We start from the raw sequence: 17,906 nt of genomic DNA, 5'->3' as shown, positions 1-17,906 counted from the left end.
CCAAGATGCCATCCAAGCTACCACATTACATTTAGTTTTTAAATGTCTCCTTAGGGGAGCCTGGGTGGTTCAGTGGGCTAAAGCCTCTGCCTTCTGCTCTGGTCATGATCCCAGGCTCCTGGGATCGAGCCCCGCATCGAGCTCTCTGCTCAGCAGGGAGTCTGCTTCCTTTCCTCTCTCTGCCTGCCTTTCTGCCTACTTGTGATCTCTGTCTGTCAGATAAATAAATAAAATCTTTGGAAAAAAAAAGTCTCCTTAGGTTTCTCTCGGCTGTAATAAATTCTCAGACTTTCCTTGTTTCTCACAAAAATGCATATATAGAAACTTGACAATTTAGGGGGTACTGGTCAACTATATCATAGGATGTCCTCTGTCGGAATTTGTTTTTCTTATGATTCCCCCTGGTTTAGGTGTTCTTCGGAGGAAGTTTGCAGAGGTCCAGTGCCGTTTTTATCACATCTTCTCAAGGGCATATCCTACCAACATAATGGATGACTCCCGATATTGACTTGGCTCAAATAGTGTTTGTCAGGGCCCTCCATTGTCAAATGTCTCTCCTCATGCCTCGCCACCCTGTGCCCCTGAAGGCAGTCAGTAGTCACAGGGCACGCTTGGGGAGCACGGTTTCATGCTCTCCTTTAGGGTGGAGTACGCGTAAGTTATCTGGAATCTTCTGCAGGACAGATTTGTTTGCCTCTTCTCAGTTTGTTACTCAATCACTTATATCAGTGTGAACTCATAGGTATTCATCTTATAATCTGAGTTATAATTCAATAGTACTTTGATTATTTCGTTGCCCAAATTGGTTGGGTTCCGGCCATTAAGAGCTCTTTCCTGTGGTTCCCGGTCTCCTTGAGGTGCCCCCATCAGTGTGTTTGTTCGTGTAGCCCGTCCTTTATTTCAAGCATTGCAGAAAGCTCCGGGCTTTTGTAGTCTATCTCCTGCCCCAGTCCTAGAAAGTTCTTTTCCTCATGGGTTTCCACAGTTCTTTCTTTTTCATTAGAAGTATCAGTTCTCTGTTTTATTAATCACATCTATTTTTTAAAAGATTTTATTTATTTATTTGACAGAGAGAGAGAGTGTGTCCACAAGCAGCAGGAGCAGCAGGCAGAGGGAGATGGAGCTGCAGGCTCCCCACTGAGCAGAGAGCTCAACTGGGACTCGATCCCAAACCCCTGGCTTCTATTTTCGTGTATGTTCCTTTTCTTTCTTGCTTATTTTTCATGCTGTCATTATTTTGACTTCTTCCTTTTCTTTTGCACAATACTGTTTTATTTATTTATTTATTTTTTACTAATGGGTTGATTTGAACATAAAAATCAATAGATTTTTTGCATGGATATTACTGTAGATATTATGTGGATATAAATTTTCAAATAAATAGAGTTGTGTACAGTTTTTCATTTTTAACTTGCAATGTTATTTCATTGTGTTCAAGACTATTTTCATTGCTATTTATTTTGTGGTCTTATATCAGTAAATATTTTTTATTATGTTTAGTTAGCCAGCATGTAGTACATCATAAGTTTTGGTTGTAGTGTTCAATGATTCATTAGTTGTGCATAACACCCAGTGAATTTTTTTAAAAAAGATTTTATTTATTTATTTGACAGCGAGAGAAGGAACACAGCAGAGGGAGAGGGAGAAGCAGGCTTCATGCCAAGCAGGGAGCCCAACTTGGGGCTGGATCCCAGGACAGTGAGATCATGACCTGAGCCGAAGGCAGACGCTTAACAACTGAGCTACCCAGGGGCCCCAACAACCAGTGAATTTTTATAAATGTTTTATACTTACGTTTTATATGTATGGAAAACATCTTGCATATAATTCTCCATCTTTGCATTCTATATCTCTTGCTGCTATGTGGTTAGATAAAATGTATTGCTGTAATATTTTTCTAGTGAGATTTCTCTTTGATAACTACAAGACATCTTTCTTTTATCCTATAAATGCATTTAATGTTAATTACTATCTTTTGTTTAATATATTCCTGGTTTGACTCTCCCACTCCTTTATTTTCAACCTTAATTTGCTTGGTTTAAAGACTGGTTTGCTTGATTTAAAGATTGGTTTAAAAAAAAAAAAAACCAGAAGAGCTTGGAGAAAGTAGGATAACTACCCAAGACCCTAGCCCCATGATTACATTAGATGGACACTGATTAAATCAAAATAGCGTACTGCCCAGGTATAAAACTAGAGCCATCAGGACTCCTGGCTACACTAGGACGCTAGCTAGCTAGTAAGAGGACGTTTCCTCTCTGGGTCCTGGAGTCCCTTCAGCTGGAATCAGTTTCTTTGGTAGAAGGTATGTCACTTTGTTATTTGTGCTTGTGAGCAAAAGAATTATTTTTCTGTTATAAATTTAAGAATGTAACTGTAGTCATATATACGTGTGTGTATATATATATGTATATGTATACATATATATACAATTTGCAATTGAGAAATATGCATTGGGATTATCATTTCCTTGAGTTAAAACAGTTTTATTATTTTTAAACTTGTTCTCAGATGTGTGGGTTTAATTTTTTTTCTTACTATCTTCTTGGTAGCAATCACAGATTTTCAGGAAAAAGCACTGCATTTAGCAGGCTGGTATCCAAGAGAATTAGAGTATTTCCTAGAACCGCAAAGGAGTGAACGAACAGAAAGGGAACTGAAGGGGCTGCTGGGTGGGTGGGTTAGTTGGTTAAGCATGTGCCTTGGACTAAGGTCCTGATTTTGCGTCCTGGGATCGGAGCCCCCATGTCAGGCTCCCTGCTCAGTGAGGATTCTGCTTCTCCCTCTCACTCTCCCTCTGTGCTTGCTCTCTCTTAAATATATAAATAAAATCTTTAAAAAAAAAAGTCAGGGAACTGGGAAATATGTGGGACTAAATTAGAGACGTTGACTGGGTATGGGGCTAGCAGATTTGGGATGGGGCTGATTGAATTAGAATTAGGGTGGGAGAGTAGAGCTGGAGTTTGAGCAAAGCAAGTTTCATTTAGAGGCTGAATCCTTAAAGGGGACCATTTTCTAGGTCCTTGTGTATCCTCATTTAATATCAAGGTCTTAAGCTAGCAGAAAGCAAGCATTTCCTTTGGGTTTTGCTTTTGCTTTTTCCTTTAAAGAATAAAACAGATGAAATGAGGACATTTTATATCAGAAAGTAAAATTCTATATTTATGCATTCAAAGTACAACTATTATGTGCCTATCATTTTTAGTTTTTTTTCATTGGGATCTTGTATTTCTGTTACAAAAAGGGATGGAAACCTTCTTGCTATCCCATTAGAGCAGCCCCTCTAATCCATAGTGTTGCTTTCCTCCACTTCTGTGACTTGTGGTCAGTTGAGGTCCAGAAGCAGAGGTCCTTCTGATGTTTGCTCAGAAAGTCAATAGCAGTCCAGTGGTACCTCCCAGGGCCTCGTCACTCACCTTACTTCACTCGTCCCGTAGGCATTTTATCATCTCTCACATGGTAAGAAAGATAAGTACAAACACTTATTGGAAGAGAGGAAGAGCTAACATTCACATAACTTTAATTCTGTGTACTGTTATAATTGTCCCCTTTTATGATTGTTGCTATTAATCTCTCACTGTGCCTAATTTATACATTAAACTGTAGCATAGAAACACGTGTAGGAAAAAAACAATACATATGGGGTTCGGTACTATCCTCGGTTTCAGGCATCCCGTGGAAGTTTTGAAGTGTATCCCCGGAGGACAAAGGGAGACTACTGTCCAACAGATTATTAACTGGTGTGCAGAATGCTCTAGATTTCTGGATGCTAATCTGTGTCTAGAGACTTTGTTGAACCCTATTATTTCTAATAATTTATCTTTTGATGCAACATGATCCAAGATTGTTTCAAGTGTTTACCCACTAAGGATTATGAGTATATACATTAAGTGAACAATTAATGTACACACTTATGTTCTGTATTTTTTGTCTGCTTGTAGTTTACATAGCACTTTTTTTTCTGTTCTGGGACTCTTTTCCTCTTTTTTAAAATACGTGTATTAAAATAATGAAATAGATTTTGAGTTATTTCAGATACTTTTCTGCATGATATAAGATGATGACTTTTCCATTTCATTTGTTATGGTACTCAGTAACACTGCTAGAGGTTTTTTTTTAAACTTTTTAAAAGGTTTTATTTATTTATTTGAGAGAGAGAGAGAGAGAGAGAGCACAAATGGGGGTGGGAGAGGGATAAGCAGCCTCCGCTATTGATCGTGGAGCCTGATGCAGGACTCTATCCCTGAACCCCGAGATCATGACCTGAGCAGAAATCAAGAATCCATTGCTTAACTGACTGAGCAACCCAGGGTCCCCAAAACTGTTAGTTTTTAAAGCATCCTTGCAATAATTTATCATGGTGTGTTATTCTTTTAATGCCCTATTGTGGTAAAAATTTGATAACATTTTGTTTAAGGTTTTTGCAACTTTTGCCCTAGATATCATTTACCCTATAGAGTGCTTATCCAACGTTGTCCCTTCTGGGTTTAGCTTCAATGTTATGCTCGTAGCCTCAGAAAACAAACTGAGGGGTCCCTCAGTTACGTCGAGTATTTACTTTTTTATTTTGTATATTTTGGTGAGAACATTTAAGTTCTACTCTCATAAAATTTCAGCACAGTTTATCAAGGATAGTCATTGTGTTTTACATTAGATCCTCAGAACATTCTCAACTTACTGTCTTTTACCAACCTCTTCCTATTACTCCCAGCCCCTCCCAATGACTTTTTCCACTCTGTTTCTGTTTCAACTTAAAAATTTTTTTTTTCAAGATTCCATGTATAAGGGATAACATGCTGTATTTGTCTTTCTTTATCTGGTTTACCTCACTTAGCATCATGCTCTCAAGGTCTATGTTGTCCCAAATGGTAGGATCTCCATCTTTCTCCTGAAAGATGAATGATATTCCCTTGTGTACGTGTGTGTGTGTGTATACACACACACATACATATATATATACACATATATACATATGTGTATATACACACACACATATATATACACACACACATATCACACCTTTCTTGTTAATAGAGAAGTTGAGAATTATTTTTATTGGAGTTTAATTAACATTCAGAGTTATATTGGTTTCAGGTGTATCATATAGTGATTCAACAATGCTATACATTACTCAGTGCTCATCATGAAAAATGTACTCTAAATCACCTCAACTGTTTCACCCATCCCCCCCCCCCCGCAACCCTCTGTTCTCTGTATTTAAGAGTCTATCTTTTCGTTTGCTTCTTTTTTGTTTGTTCTTTTGTTCTGTTTCTTAAATTCCACATATAAGTGAAATTATAGGGTCTTTGTCTTTGTCTGACTTATTTCACTTACCATTATACTCTTCAGGTCCATTAATGTTGCTGCAAACCACAAGATCTCACTTCTTTTTATGGCAGAACGAGATCCCATTGTATATATATATACACCACTTCTTTATCCATTCATCTATGCGTGGATGCTTGGACTGCTTCCATATCTTAGCCATTGTGAATAATGTTGCAATAAACATGGGGGAACAGATCTCTCTTTGGTACTCTGCTTTCATTTCCTTTGGGTATATACTGGGAAGTGGGATTGCTAGGTCCATGTGTTAGCTCTATTTAATCTTTGAGGAACCTCCATACTCTTTTCCATAGGGGCTACACCAATAGACACTTTGGCCAACAGTGCAATTTTTGCACTGCCTTTCCAACTTTGAAATTAACACTTCTGTACCAATTTTCTTCTAATTGTTGCAAAATTGGTGTTTCTTTTGTCATCTGTTTTCAAACATTCTGTTTGCTTTTCTTAGAATTAGTTTTTAAACGTTCTTGAGGAGACTTTCTGCTGCCATGAAGTCTAACCACTGTGGTCCCCAGAACGCAAGTTGTGCAGTCATGACCTTCTGCCCAACCGTGGAGGAATTTAAAGATTTCAATAAATACATTGCTTACATGGAATCCCAGGGTGCACACCGAGCAGGCCTCGCCAAGGTGATTCCACCCAAGGAATGGAGGGCCAGGCCGACCTATGACGACATCAGTGACATCCTAATTGCAACTCCCCTCCAGCAGGTGGTCTCCGGGCAGGCAGGTGTGTTTACTCAATACCATAAAAAGAAGAAAGCCACGACAGTGGGCGAGTACCGCCGTCTGGCAAACAGCGGGAAGTATCAGACTCCACCACACTCGGGGTTTGAGGACTTGGAGCGAAAATACTGGAAGACGCGTCTCTACGATTCTCCCATCTATGGCGCTGACATCAGCGGCTCCTTGTTCGACGAAAACACCAAAGAGTGGAACCTGGGACACCTGGGAACCATCCAGGACCTGCTGGAGCAGGAGTGCGGTGTGGTGATCGAGGGCGTGAACACCCCCTACCTGTACTTCGGCATGTGGAAGACCACGTTCGCCTGGCACACGGAGGACATGGACCTGTACAGCATCAACTACCTGCACTTCGGGGAGCCCAAGACTTGGTACGCGGTGCCCCCGGAGCACGGCCAGCGCCTGGAACGTCTGGCCAAGGAGCTCTTCCCGGGCAGCGCCCGCGCCTGCGAGGCCTTCCTGCGGCACAAGGTGGCTCTCATCTCGCCCACGGTGCTCAAGGACAACGGGATTCCGTTCAGTCGGATCACGCAGGAGGCGGGCGAGTTCATGGTGACCTTTCCCTATGGCTACCACTCTGGCTTCAACCACGGCTTCAACTGCGCGGAAGCCATCAACTTCGCCACCCCGCGCTGGATCGATTACGGCAAGGTGGCCTCCCAGTGCAGCTGCGGGGAGGCCAGGGTCACCTTTTCCATGGACGCCTTCGTGCGCATCCTGCAGCCCGAGCGCTATGAGCTGTGGAAGCGCGGGCAGGACCGGGCTGCCGTGGACCACACGGAGCCCGTGGCGCCTGGCGGTCCGGAGCTGAGCGCCTGGCGGGAGGTGCGCGGCCCGGGGAGAGGCACGTGGAGCCTGCGGCACCTGCCACCACGCCGGGCCCCACGGGCCCCGCGACCCGGGGCGGCTGGCTGGAGCCCCCGCCGCCGGCGCCGCCGCCTGGCTCCGTGCCAGGCCTCCCCGCGCCCCTTACCGGCCCAGAGTTCTTCCTCTGCTGCCCAGTGCGGGGCTGTCCCCGCCCGCCCCTCCGGGGAGCCCGGCCCCACCGGGCCACAGCCCCCCACTCCCTGTGCCCCAGGTCCCCGGCCCTCCCCTGGCAGGTGTGGTCCTGGTCGTCGTCCTCGGGAACAGGGGGCTCAGGGGGCTCAGGGGCCTAGCCTCCAAGCCCGGGCCAAGAGGCATGTCTTGGGGAGAGCGGGGTACCCAGCTCTGGACTCTGAGGCTCAGCCCTTTCCTGTGGATGGAAGCTGGGTGGACAAGGCGGCACCACTGAACCTTGGATTCCGGTTTTATGCTCCGGGTTCTGGGTGCTCCTGTGCCCCTGATCTTCAACCCTTAGGGCCCCCATTGGATCCTGATTATCAGATGCACCCTGGCCCGTGCCTGCTATCCCTGGACAGTATTAGAGTCAGCTTCTCTGACAGTATTCCCCTCACTCTTCCTGATGTCACCAGAACTCAGAAAACATTCCCCAGGAATGCTGATGGGCACTGCAAGGTCCCTCTAACCCTCTCGAGGTTGGTAATGATGGACCACACTTATGCCTCTATGAATCTGACACCAGTTCCAGCTGCCAGCGTCTCTTCCGTCCCTGATTCTGATCCTCTGGGATTAAATCCAAGGGCAGCTGCGCTCTTTGAATCCTGGGATTTGTTCAGGCCTGATGGAAAATCTTCAGCCTTTGAGCTGTTGACTTTTGAAGACTTTGCCCAATATAGCTGTATCTGACTGTCAACCCGGGGAAGTGTAGGTTGGGCCTATCCAAGTAGAGGGGCTTTGTCTTCTAGAAAAGAGAAGTTACCAAAGATGCCAGAGACTTTCTCCCGCTAGGACAGCCAGGACTCCCAGTGAGTGGCTCCCAACAGCTGCCCACAGAATGCTGGGAATCTCAGCTCACCCCTGAAGACCAAAAGGTCTTTGGACTCTGCCTTGGCCTAGATGCCATGGACGCTGCTTGTTTCTGAGGTCACCCCCCCCAATATCTGCCCCGCAGTAATTTGGGAAAACACTGGATGTTGCTGAGAATCTGACCGAGCCCTTCCATCCTCATATTACATCTGGGCCTCTAAGTCACGGATCCTGGCTGCCCCTGGACATTGCCACAGCCACAACTGAGCCCCAGAAGCATCTCCTGCTTCGGCAGCTCTGACACACCCCACCTTTCAGGCCACCGCTCAGGCTGAAACCAGAGCGCATTGAGTCTGTCAGCCAATTCCACCTCAGGGATGTTTTTAACTTTATTGATGTTTCTTCAAGTTGTTATCTATACTGTGTATCTGCAAAGCAAAGAAAGGTTAAAATTCTTAAAATAGATTTTTACAATGTATTTAAGGGGTGCCTGGGTGGCTCTGTGGGTTAAGCCTCTACCTTCAGCTCAGGTCATGATCTCAGGGTCCTGGGATTGAGTCCCGGGTCAGGCTCTCTGCTCGGTGAGGAGCCTGCTTCCCTCTCTCTCTCTGCCTGCCTCTCTGCCTACTTATGATCTCTCTGTGTCAAAATAAATAAATACAATAAAAATAAAATAAAATGTATTTAAAACAAGACAACAGGTCCAAAATGAAGTGTCTTGTGATAAGCCCCATGTCACAAAAGAGAGACTTAACTGTAAGTTTAAGCTCTCTCAGCAATGGAGTTTAAACCAGCTTATCAGGAATTGCCTGGCCAGTACTAGTGTGGGTATCTGCCTGCTAGTCTCCCCCCATCCTTTTTTTGTTTTTTAATTTTAAATTTTTTAAGTTTTTATTTATTTGACAGAGGGAGACACAGCAAGAGAGGGAACATAAGCAGGGGGAACAGGGACAAGGAAATGCTGGCCTCCCGCCGATCAGGGAGCCTGATGCAGGACCCGATTCCAGGACCCCAGGGACCAAAGGCAGACACCGAACTGACTGAGCCACCCTGGCGCCCCTCCCCCATCCTTTAAGTAACCCTGCTGTACTCAGCCCAGTTTTTGGCCTACTATGACTTCTTTGTTCCTGTTCCCTTCTGCCTATGAAAGCCTTTCATCTTGGAGTTCCTATCTATCTGCTAGATTGGATGCTGCCTGCTTTGAATTGATTTCTGCTCAAATAAACTCTAAAAATTTTTTACATGCCTCAGTTTTTTAACAGTCTGAACACAGAGTGATTCAGAATAGTTAAAAAGAACAAGCAAAACGATGCCACACAAAATACAAGCAGAGAGCAGGGGTCTTGGGTCTTAATATCAGACACGCCAGAATGGAGACTAAAAGGAACATAGAAAGGTTTTTCATAACACCAATGGCTAAATTTCACCAAGTACATAGAGCCATCATGAAAGTCCATGCAACTTTGACAAACTATAAATTATTCTTTAGATGAAAAGCAGATTTTAAAACAGAACAAGTTGAAAGAATCACATCAAAATAGGAGAACTTGTCACTTTATGTGATATTGTGATTTGTAACAAGAAATAGACATTGGCCTTTATCCCCATTTCTGGCATAGAGCTCCTAAAACCCTTAGAATCTCGTAAGAAATAAGAACGATAAAGGTGTCTTTTGTTACATTAGCAATGTGAGTTTTGCAATGCCTGTAGGTCACCTAAATGTGACTCACCAGAGAAACCAACCTTGTGATTAGAGGGTTGGAACTTTCAGTCCCACGTCCTTGATGAGAGCCTGGAGGTTGAATCAAATTGCCAACGGCCAATGATTTAACCGATCAGATCTAAGCGATGAAACCACCGGTTTGGAGAGCTTCTGAGTTGGTGAATACATTGGGGTGCTGGGAGAGGGCCAGGACGCTCTGCACCCCTTCCCTCTACCTTGTCCTAGGCATCTTTTCTATCCAGCTGTTCCTGAGTCCTATCATTTTATTAAAAAACTGGTGACTTAGGAAATAAAATGTTTTCTGCATTCTGTGAGTTATTCTAACAAATTAATCAAGCCAGAAGGGGTTGAGGGATTTTTAGCTAGTTGGTCAGAAGTACAGGCAAGTGCTGAAGGGGGGGTGGGCAAGATGGGGGGGAAATGCAGGGGGTACAGCAGTCTTGACACCGTCACTTGTAGCACCTGATACTATCTTCAGGTAGATAGTTTTGTTACAGGATTTGTGTCCCCTTAGTGCCCATAGTTCTTGGTCGTGCTCCTTTGAAGAATGAAGAGGAAGACCAGGTGGAGAGTGGTAGGCAGCAAAGCAAGGTTTATTGAGCAAGAGTACAAAGCTTCTGGAGAAGGAGGGGTCCCAAATGGGTTGTCCCCAGAGTTTCTAAGTTTGGGGATTTTTATGAGCTCTTTTGCAGAACTTTCTTAAGCAATCAGGGAGTGCTGAGTCGTGCCAATCAGGGCTTTGGTCATGTAACTGTACTTATTGGGTTTTTAGTCCATGTGCTGATGGTTCTTTTTTGCTGCCATGTGGGGGCTTATGTCTTACCTGCCCCTTACCTGTGATTTTAACAAATGGTTTTGCAGTTAATTGTCTTATTTTAGGAGGTTTTACAGAAGTCATTTGTGCAAAGGCTGCAAAGCAGAATGTCAGTAGGGACCTGTCTAAGCTGCAAAACAGGACGTCAGTGCTGTTTTATCTTGGCTGTCCTGACTCTATATTTCCTTGCTGGGGACCTTGGCCCCAACTACCTACCTATCCACCTGACTCCTAACAGTTTCAGAATTGAGTTGAGTTCTTGTACAACCTGCTGGTATTCTCAGAATTGGCAGTGGTGCTGGTGTGGGGAAACTGGGACACACATCACAATTGGGTGGACAGAACCCCCTTTACCTAACCTAGTGCAAGACAGAAAAAATGGACAGACATAAGGATGTCAAAAACTTAAACAGCATTAACAATAGGCAGAACTCACGTACCTGGCAATAGGGAACACTTGCTTTTGTCAAGTGCCATTGGATCAATCACAAAAATTGACAATATATTAGGGTGAAAAAAAGCATCAATAATTACAAAAACAAAGTATGAAAAAACCCTTATCATTATTGTGTGATTATCACACAATAACCCTAAAAATTAGGGGTGCCTAGGTGGCTCAGTCAGTTGGGCATCTGACTCTTGGTTTTGGCTCAGGTGGTGAGACATTAATTTCATTTATAAAAAATTAATTTCTAGTTTTTTTGTTTTTGCTTTTTATTTTAGAAAGAGAGAGCATGTGAAAGGGAGTACAGAGGGAAAGGGAAAGAATTCTCAAGCAGATGCCCCCCAAAATTCAAAGTTTTAAAGCAAGCACAACATTGATAGAAAAACCTAATAAATTGATAGTAAAACCTAATAATGAGAGCAAATAATAGGCAAATGTTCTTTATGAACATCCATGCAAAAGCTTTAAATTAAAATTAGTTAAGACAAGGTAACTACATTATAAAAATAATGTAATGACTAAGTGGGGCTTATTGCAGGAAGGTAATGTTGGTTTAAAATTTTTAAAATGTGGTAATATAACTTACCTTATTAACAGTTCCAAGAATGAAAGTTATATGACCATTTTTATGGATGCTTTAAATACACCCCCACATATGAATCTATGAAAGAATAATTCCTTAAAATGAAAGCATTTTCTGTATCTAGTTAGCTATTTTATATTTGAGACATTTCTACCAGCAATTACAATAGAATTAGAAGTATAAACCAGGGCAAAATATTAGAACTTTAATTGATGGAAGGGAAGTGATGAAATTAGTCATTTTTTTTAAGTAGATATGATTAAAAACCTAGAAAACCCAAGAAGGAGTATAGTTATATCTTTCTTGTTTTCGTCTTACTCCACCCTAGCAGGGTTCTGTGCTCCCAGGTTTTACTTCTTGGAAGAATTCAATCAAAACTTTGTTGTCCTGTGGTGCCTGGGTGGCTCAGTTAGTTCAGCGTCTGCCTTTGGCTCAGGTCATGATCCCAGAGTCCCAGGATCGAGCCCATATTGGGCTCCCAGCTCATCGGGGAGTCTGCTGCTTTCTCCCACTCCTCCTGCTCATACTCTCTCTCACTTTCTCAAATAAACAAGTAAAATCTTAAACACACACACACACACAACTTTGTTGTTTATCTAAAATGAGTAGCAAAAGGAGAGAACCAAGACAACCAGACATTTGGAGATTTCCAATTAGATTTTTTTAAAAAAAAGATACATATTGGGTATATTTTATGCAAACTGAGGGAGTAGTCAGCATTGGTTAAGGATTGTTAAAGTCAAAATTTCAGAAAAGGTGAGGTCACAGGGTGACTAAGTTGGCGTGAGGATAAAGATCATTTAAGAAAGGGGAGAGGTGAGCTTGTCACCTTTCCCATTTTCCTTGTTTATATCAGTGGTCACCTGCATACAGTCATTTTGGTTGACCCTGAACAACATGGGTTTAAACTTTGAGAGTCTATTTATATGTAGATTTGTTCTGATAAATACAGTATGGTACTGGAAATGCATTTTCTCTTCCTTTTTGATCCTTCCTTCCTTTCTTTCTTATTAGAGAGAGAGTGAGAGGAGGGGACGGGGGAAGGGGCAGAGAGAGAATCTTAAGCAGGCTCTTGGTCCAGCACCAGCTCCATCTCTTGACCCGAGCTGAAATCAAGAGTTGGATGCTTAACCGACTGAGAACCCCCCCCCCATTTCCTTTTGATTCTCTTAATAGCATTTTCTTTAGTTTACTTTATTGTAAGAACACAGTATATAATTAAAAAAAAACACAAAGTATGTGTTAATTGACTAATCAGTAAGGCTTCTTGTCAACATTAGGCTTTATATTTGGGGAAGTCAAAAGTTATTTTCAGATTGTACGTTACCTCTAACCTCCACATTGTTCAAAGGTGAACTGTATTTTAAACTTTCCGCCTTTTCCAGAACCTCTGTTTTATCACTTCTCCCATTTTTAGGCAGATGACCTTAATCCCTACTTTCTAACGAACTCTCCAGAATGATCTCGGACCTTTCTCCTTCGAACTTCGGCAACACTCTATTAGATTCTTGAGCACAGACAATACGCCAGGAACCATACCAAGCATCAACATCAGCAGATCATTTCATACACAAAATCGCCTAATGTGGTAGAAGGTATTACTAATCTCATTATATAGATGAAAAAATAAAATTACAGAAAAATTGGATAAAATGCTTAAGGTTACCATTTAGTAAATATTGGGATCAGTATTCAAAGCCAAGTTGTCAATTAATGCTCATTCTGCACATGTCTTATCTCCCCATGGATATAAACATCTTCTGACTCATTTTTGTATTCTCCATTGAACTTATATTGATACCTTAAGCATTGCAGTCACTCAACTCATTTAGCTAAAGTTTTTCAACTCTCTCCTGACTAAAAAATTCTCTGGATCCTTATTTTTCCACCTTTTTGTGGATTTTAATTTTAATTCTATCTGAATTACAGTGCGGATCCATGGGATTGGATTAGGGTACAGCTGATTGAATTAAAGTGTTACTGAGGCGTTCCTGGAAGGCTCAGTCAGTTAGGTCTGTGACTTTTGATCTCAGGGTCCTGAGCTCAAGCCCCTCTTTGGGTATAGAGCTTACTTAAAAAAAAAATAAAATAAAATAAATAAAATGTTGTTGGCTTATCACCCCATTCCTTTTCATTTTGAAAACAGCTCCAGTGAGAAAGCACTTTATGGGTTTGGGAGTGTCTTATTTGAAATCGGGATTTCATATCAGTGGAAGATAGGCTATGTATTATTGTTTTATGAGGGTTTTTTTTATTGTTAAGTATGTGAAATTGATGGAAAGGGAGAACTTTCTCTTGATAAAAGTCTAAAGCTTTTGCTTTTCAGTTGTGGAAACATTTTCTAATTTTTGCACTGGAAATCATGATAGATGGGGTTTCTATTTCTCCTTGATTAAAAATGAATACATATATATAATTAAGTTATATATATATATATATACATTAAGTTATTGTCTCATGGATGGTAACTAGTTTTGCTATGTTGTCATGTTATAAGTTTTGAAGTCAGGGTGAGTGGGTGGCTCAGTTGGTTAAATGTCTAGGGTTGTGAGATCAAGCTGCATCTGGAGCTTTGTGTTGGGTGTGAGCCTACTTAATTCTTTTTCTCTGTCTCTCCTTCTGCCTATTCCACTCCCGTCTATCTCTCAAAATAAATAAATAAATAAATAAAATCTTTAAAAATGTCTTAAAGACAGATTTTATCAGGCAGTCTTTATTTTATGGGTAACTGAAGAAGCAGACCAGAGTTTGACTTGAAGATTTTGAGGATATCGAGGAACTGGATGAGAAGAGTGCTCCGTGAATTCAGTTTTTGATAGAACACATAATGAATTCATCCTGCTTCATTTTGAGGTTGCAAACAGGAAAGCATATTTCTAGGTCTTGGAAAATGCTCGTGGGAAATCAGGATTTCATATTGTTGGACAATTGCCTGTTTATTCCTCCACCCTTGTTCTTTAAAACAAACAAGCATGTACAAGAGATTAAGGCAGGAACTATTTACATTTGAAATAGAGTTTAAAGTTTTTTAATCTTTACTTTTTATTTTGGTGATTAAGAACATTTAAAAAGTTTTTAGTCAAATCTTCACACTATTAAGGCATGTGAGTCTTTGTACCTTTTCGTCTTCAGGCTTGAAAAAAATATTTTTACCCCAAATAGTTTTTGTTTTTGTTTTTGTTTTTTGTGAGATGGTAACAAACTGAGGTTTACTAGTAGTGAAAAAGAACATTTTGGAGACTGATGTGTTTGCTGACAATGGAATTATATTGGAGCTGACTGAATAAAATTATTCTTTCAATTATGACTATCTTCAATAATATTTTTTGATTGAAATGCCAATCAAAAAATATCCCATTTCCTTTGTGCAAGAAACTGCTGAAAATAGGATTTAGTTCCTGAACGAATTGGCAGATTGGGGGGTATTCTTATAATTTTAGTTGCTTGAAGAGTTCAAGTTAGAATGGGTGGTGGTGGTTCCTGACATCGATGAGAGCCTTTAGCACTGTAGTAACCAATACTTACGTTTATACGATTGTGGATTTCACGTGGACCTCCAGCAACTTCAGCTCTATCCAGAACAGACATTGGGATTTAGGACTTTGATGCTTATTCATTTGAAACTATAGCATCTCAGGAACATGTCATCTAGAATATAAGCTGTAAAATAAGGACGGTTCGTCCAGTCGTGAAAAATATTTAAATATTTCAGGAATACGTTGCTTACATGGAACACGGAGTCCAAACACAGGCACAGAACCCGCCTGGCTGAGAAATGGGAAACCAGAACGCCGGATACCGCTGCAATAGCCACTCCTCTCCGGCAGGGGGCGAGGGGGCGGGGAGCCCGGTCATTAGCTACACCGAAAGAGGGGGCCGGGCTGCGGGGAAGCACCGCCCGCTGGGGGGGGAAGCCCAAGGATCAGATCCAGGCATAGGTGGATTATGAAGATTTGGAGCGAAAATATTTGAAGAAACGCTTATACAAACGACCAAATTATGGCATTAAAATTCAAAGGCTCTTTATATGATCCAGTCTCTGAAAGCCGGGAACCATTCAGGACCTGTCGGAGCCAGCCGTGCGGCCGCCCAGCCCGGAGCCGAGCGCCTGGAGGGAGGTCTGCCCCGAATCTCCACCCACCTGCTCAGCTAGGAGGCAGGGTCGCTGTCACCGTCCTCGGGAACAGGAGGCTCGGTAGTCGGCTGCCCGGGCCCGCGGCCAGGATGCGCCTCGGTGGGCACAGTGCGCTCAGCTCCGGACCCGGAGGCTAGTCCCGCCCCAAGACGACGCTCGGGACCTGAGCCCCGCAATCTGTCACCAGGCTAAGGCTTCCGCAGCTCAGAGTCCTTGAACGGCCCCTGGACCTGGCTTCCTCCCGTCCCTCCCAGTCCTTCCTGGTTGCCTCACTGGTGCCACCACTTAACCCTATTAACCATCATTCCAGCTCTGGGCCAAAGTGGAGTTTGCAAAACGCTATTATGTTTCTGACGGAGCTCTCCAAAACCGCTCCTGGACGCTGCAGAATTCTGTCTGGATCCCTGGCAACTAGTAGCATAAGTTCCTGATCTCCTTTGCACCTCGAAGCTTGTGGTCAAAAAGATTAGGTTTGGTATCAACCGGGTTCAAATCCTAGCTCTGTCACTGCCTAGAAGTTATGGGAACTTGAGCAAGTTAATTCCCCCTTTTAGAGCGTCCGACTGCTGTCTGTGAAGGGAGATACTATGCCCACTTCACAGTTGCCGTGAGGATCTTACTAGCTAATCCTTCAAGCGATCTTTTCACAGTGACTGCTGTATTCTACCTTGTAATCAACTAACAGTAGTTAACATTTGATCTTGACTGCCTCTGTAGGGGCCACCTGGGAATATGGGTTCTACATCACCTTTGGGTCAGAATAAGAAAGATTTTAGGTGAGCACTCTTAGAATAAAAATAGAAGAGAAAGTCCAAAGGACACCTATACTTACCATCTGGGAAGGGAGCTTAAAGTCAGACGAATGACGTTAAGACCAGAGCTTTGTAAGGCACTGAAAGTGTGTGAGTGTGTGTGTCTGTGTGTGAGTGTGTGTGTCTGTGTGTGTATGTAAGTGTGTATGTGTGTGTGTGTGTGTGTGTGTGTGTGTGTTGCCTCCTTTCTGCTCTCCTGCAGCTGTAAGGAATGAAGTCTTAGGTTTCCTGGAGTAGCAAGTAAATAGGGAGGTAGGTTTTCTCTTTCTCCAGCCGGGCTTGGAGAAGGAAGAATGAGATGGTGTGGCCACGAAGAGGTGGGGAGATGGGTCTTAGTTCTTGGGATGCATGGTAGACAAGAAAGGAGACTTGGGGAAGCCTGCCTGGGTCTAGAGCAGTCTGGGAGACTTAACTACAGCAAAGGCTCTGTGCTTTTCCTCATCAAATGTTGGCAAGGACCTTCAGAGCAGGACTTGTTTCTCTAGACATACAACTAGAACTGTGGACTGAGGCTCTGATATCTGCAAAGTGGCCAGTGTGGGGGGCTGTGTGAGCTCTGCCTGCCTCCTCTTTGGGCTTCTGGTGTAAGATGGGTCCCAGGACAGTGGGTAACACATCTTTGGGGTCCTGAGACTTGCTGTTGGCCAGGGAGAGTAGTCAGCCCCTGTGGGTGGAGAAAACTCGGTAGTCATTGGAATTACACAGGACATCATGCATCATGTGAGACACTTTAAAAGACATAAGTTGCTACAGTGAGGACACCAAGAAGGAAATCAGAGCTGCTGGACTGGATCCTTGGCTGATTGCTGGTGAATTAAAGTTACTGTAGTAAGACCCTATTTCTGGAGAGCATAACACTTTCTACTCTGGCTCCCCCCTGCTCGCCTCCCTTGCCCTTCTGTGTTTGTGCACCTGCCCGTCCCCTCAGCCCTCCCACCAGGAAACCCAGCGCCTGAGGCCCATTCAGGCTGGTTGTGACAACTGAGCCAGGTTGTCTGGGCCACTCCACATGGCCTCGCTGTGACCTGATTCCAGACCTGCAGAGGCTCGCCTTCCTCACCACCTCACAGATCTCGACTCCCCAGGGTGACTCCCAGGAACCTTGGGACTCTGCTTGTCCATTACAAATGGCCTTCGGTCCTTGGTCTGGGAGATCTGGGAAGTCTGTCATGCTGGAGATTAGTCATGAGTCTCTATTCATTCTTCCTCCTTACCTCTTTCCCTGTAGCTTCTGACTCTTCTTTTGGTGGTAAAGGAGAGACACAATCATGCCGTTGAGGTGGCTCTGTGTTTTCCCTCTGTCCACAAACTCAGTTCATCGATATACACACTCGGGCTCCAGATGTGCAAAGCTGATTCTGAATCATGACGTATTTCCCCAGTCACGGCTTTTCCCTGGTCAGGAGTGACTGATAGGGCAGAACCCGACTCAAAATCAGAGAATGTCATCTGGACCT

The 17,906-nt window shown here is 43.2% G+C and overlaps 1 protein-coding gene across 1 annotated transcript; it reads left to right on the top strand.

The window, feature by feature from the left end:
- The first annotated feature begins 5,834 nt into the window (after window positions 1–5,834).
- Window positions 5,835–7,817, top strand: LOC116599721 (lysine-specific demethylase 4D-like). Its single transcript, XM_032359708.1, has one exon. The coding sequence runs from the start codon at window positions 5,835–5,837 to the stop codon at window positions 7,815–7,817; it is 1,983 nt and encodes a 660-aa protein (XP_032215599.1).
- The last annotated feature ends 10,089 nt before the right edge of the window (window positions 7,818–17,906 follow it).

The sequence above is a fragment of the Mustela erminea genome, chromosome 9 (assembly GCF_009829155.1).
Source record: "Mustela erminea isolate mMusErm1 chromosome 9, mMusErm1.Pri, whole genome shotgun sequence".
NCBI lineage: Eukaryota > Metazoa > Chordata > Mammalia > Carnivora > Mustelidae > Mustela > Mustela erminea.
This window is presented reverse-complemented; position numbering and strand designations above follow the sequence as displayed.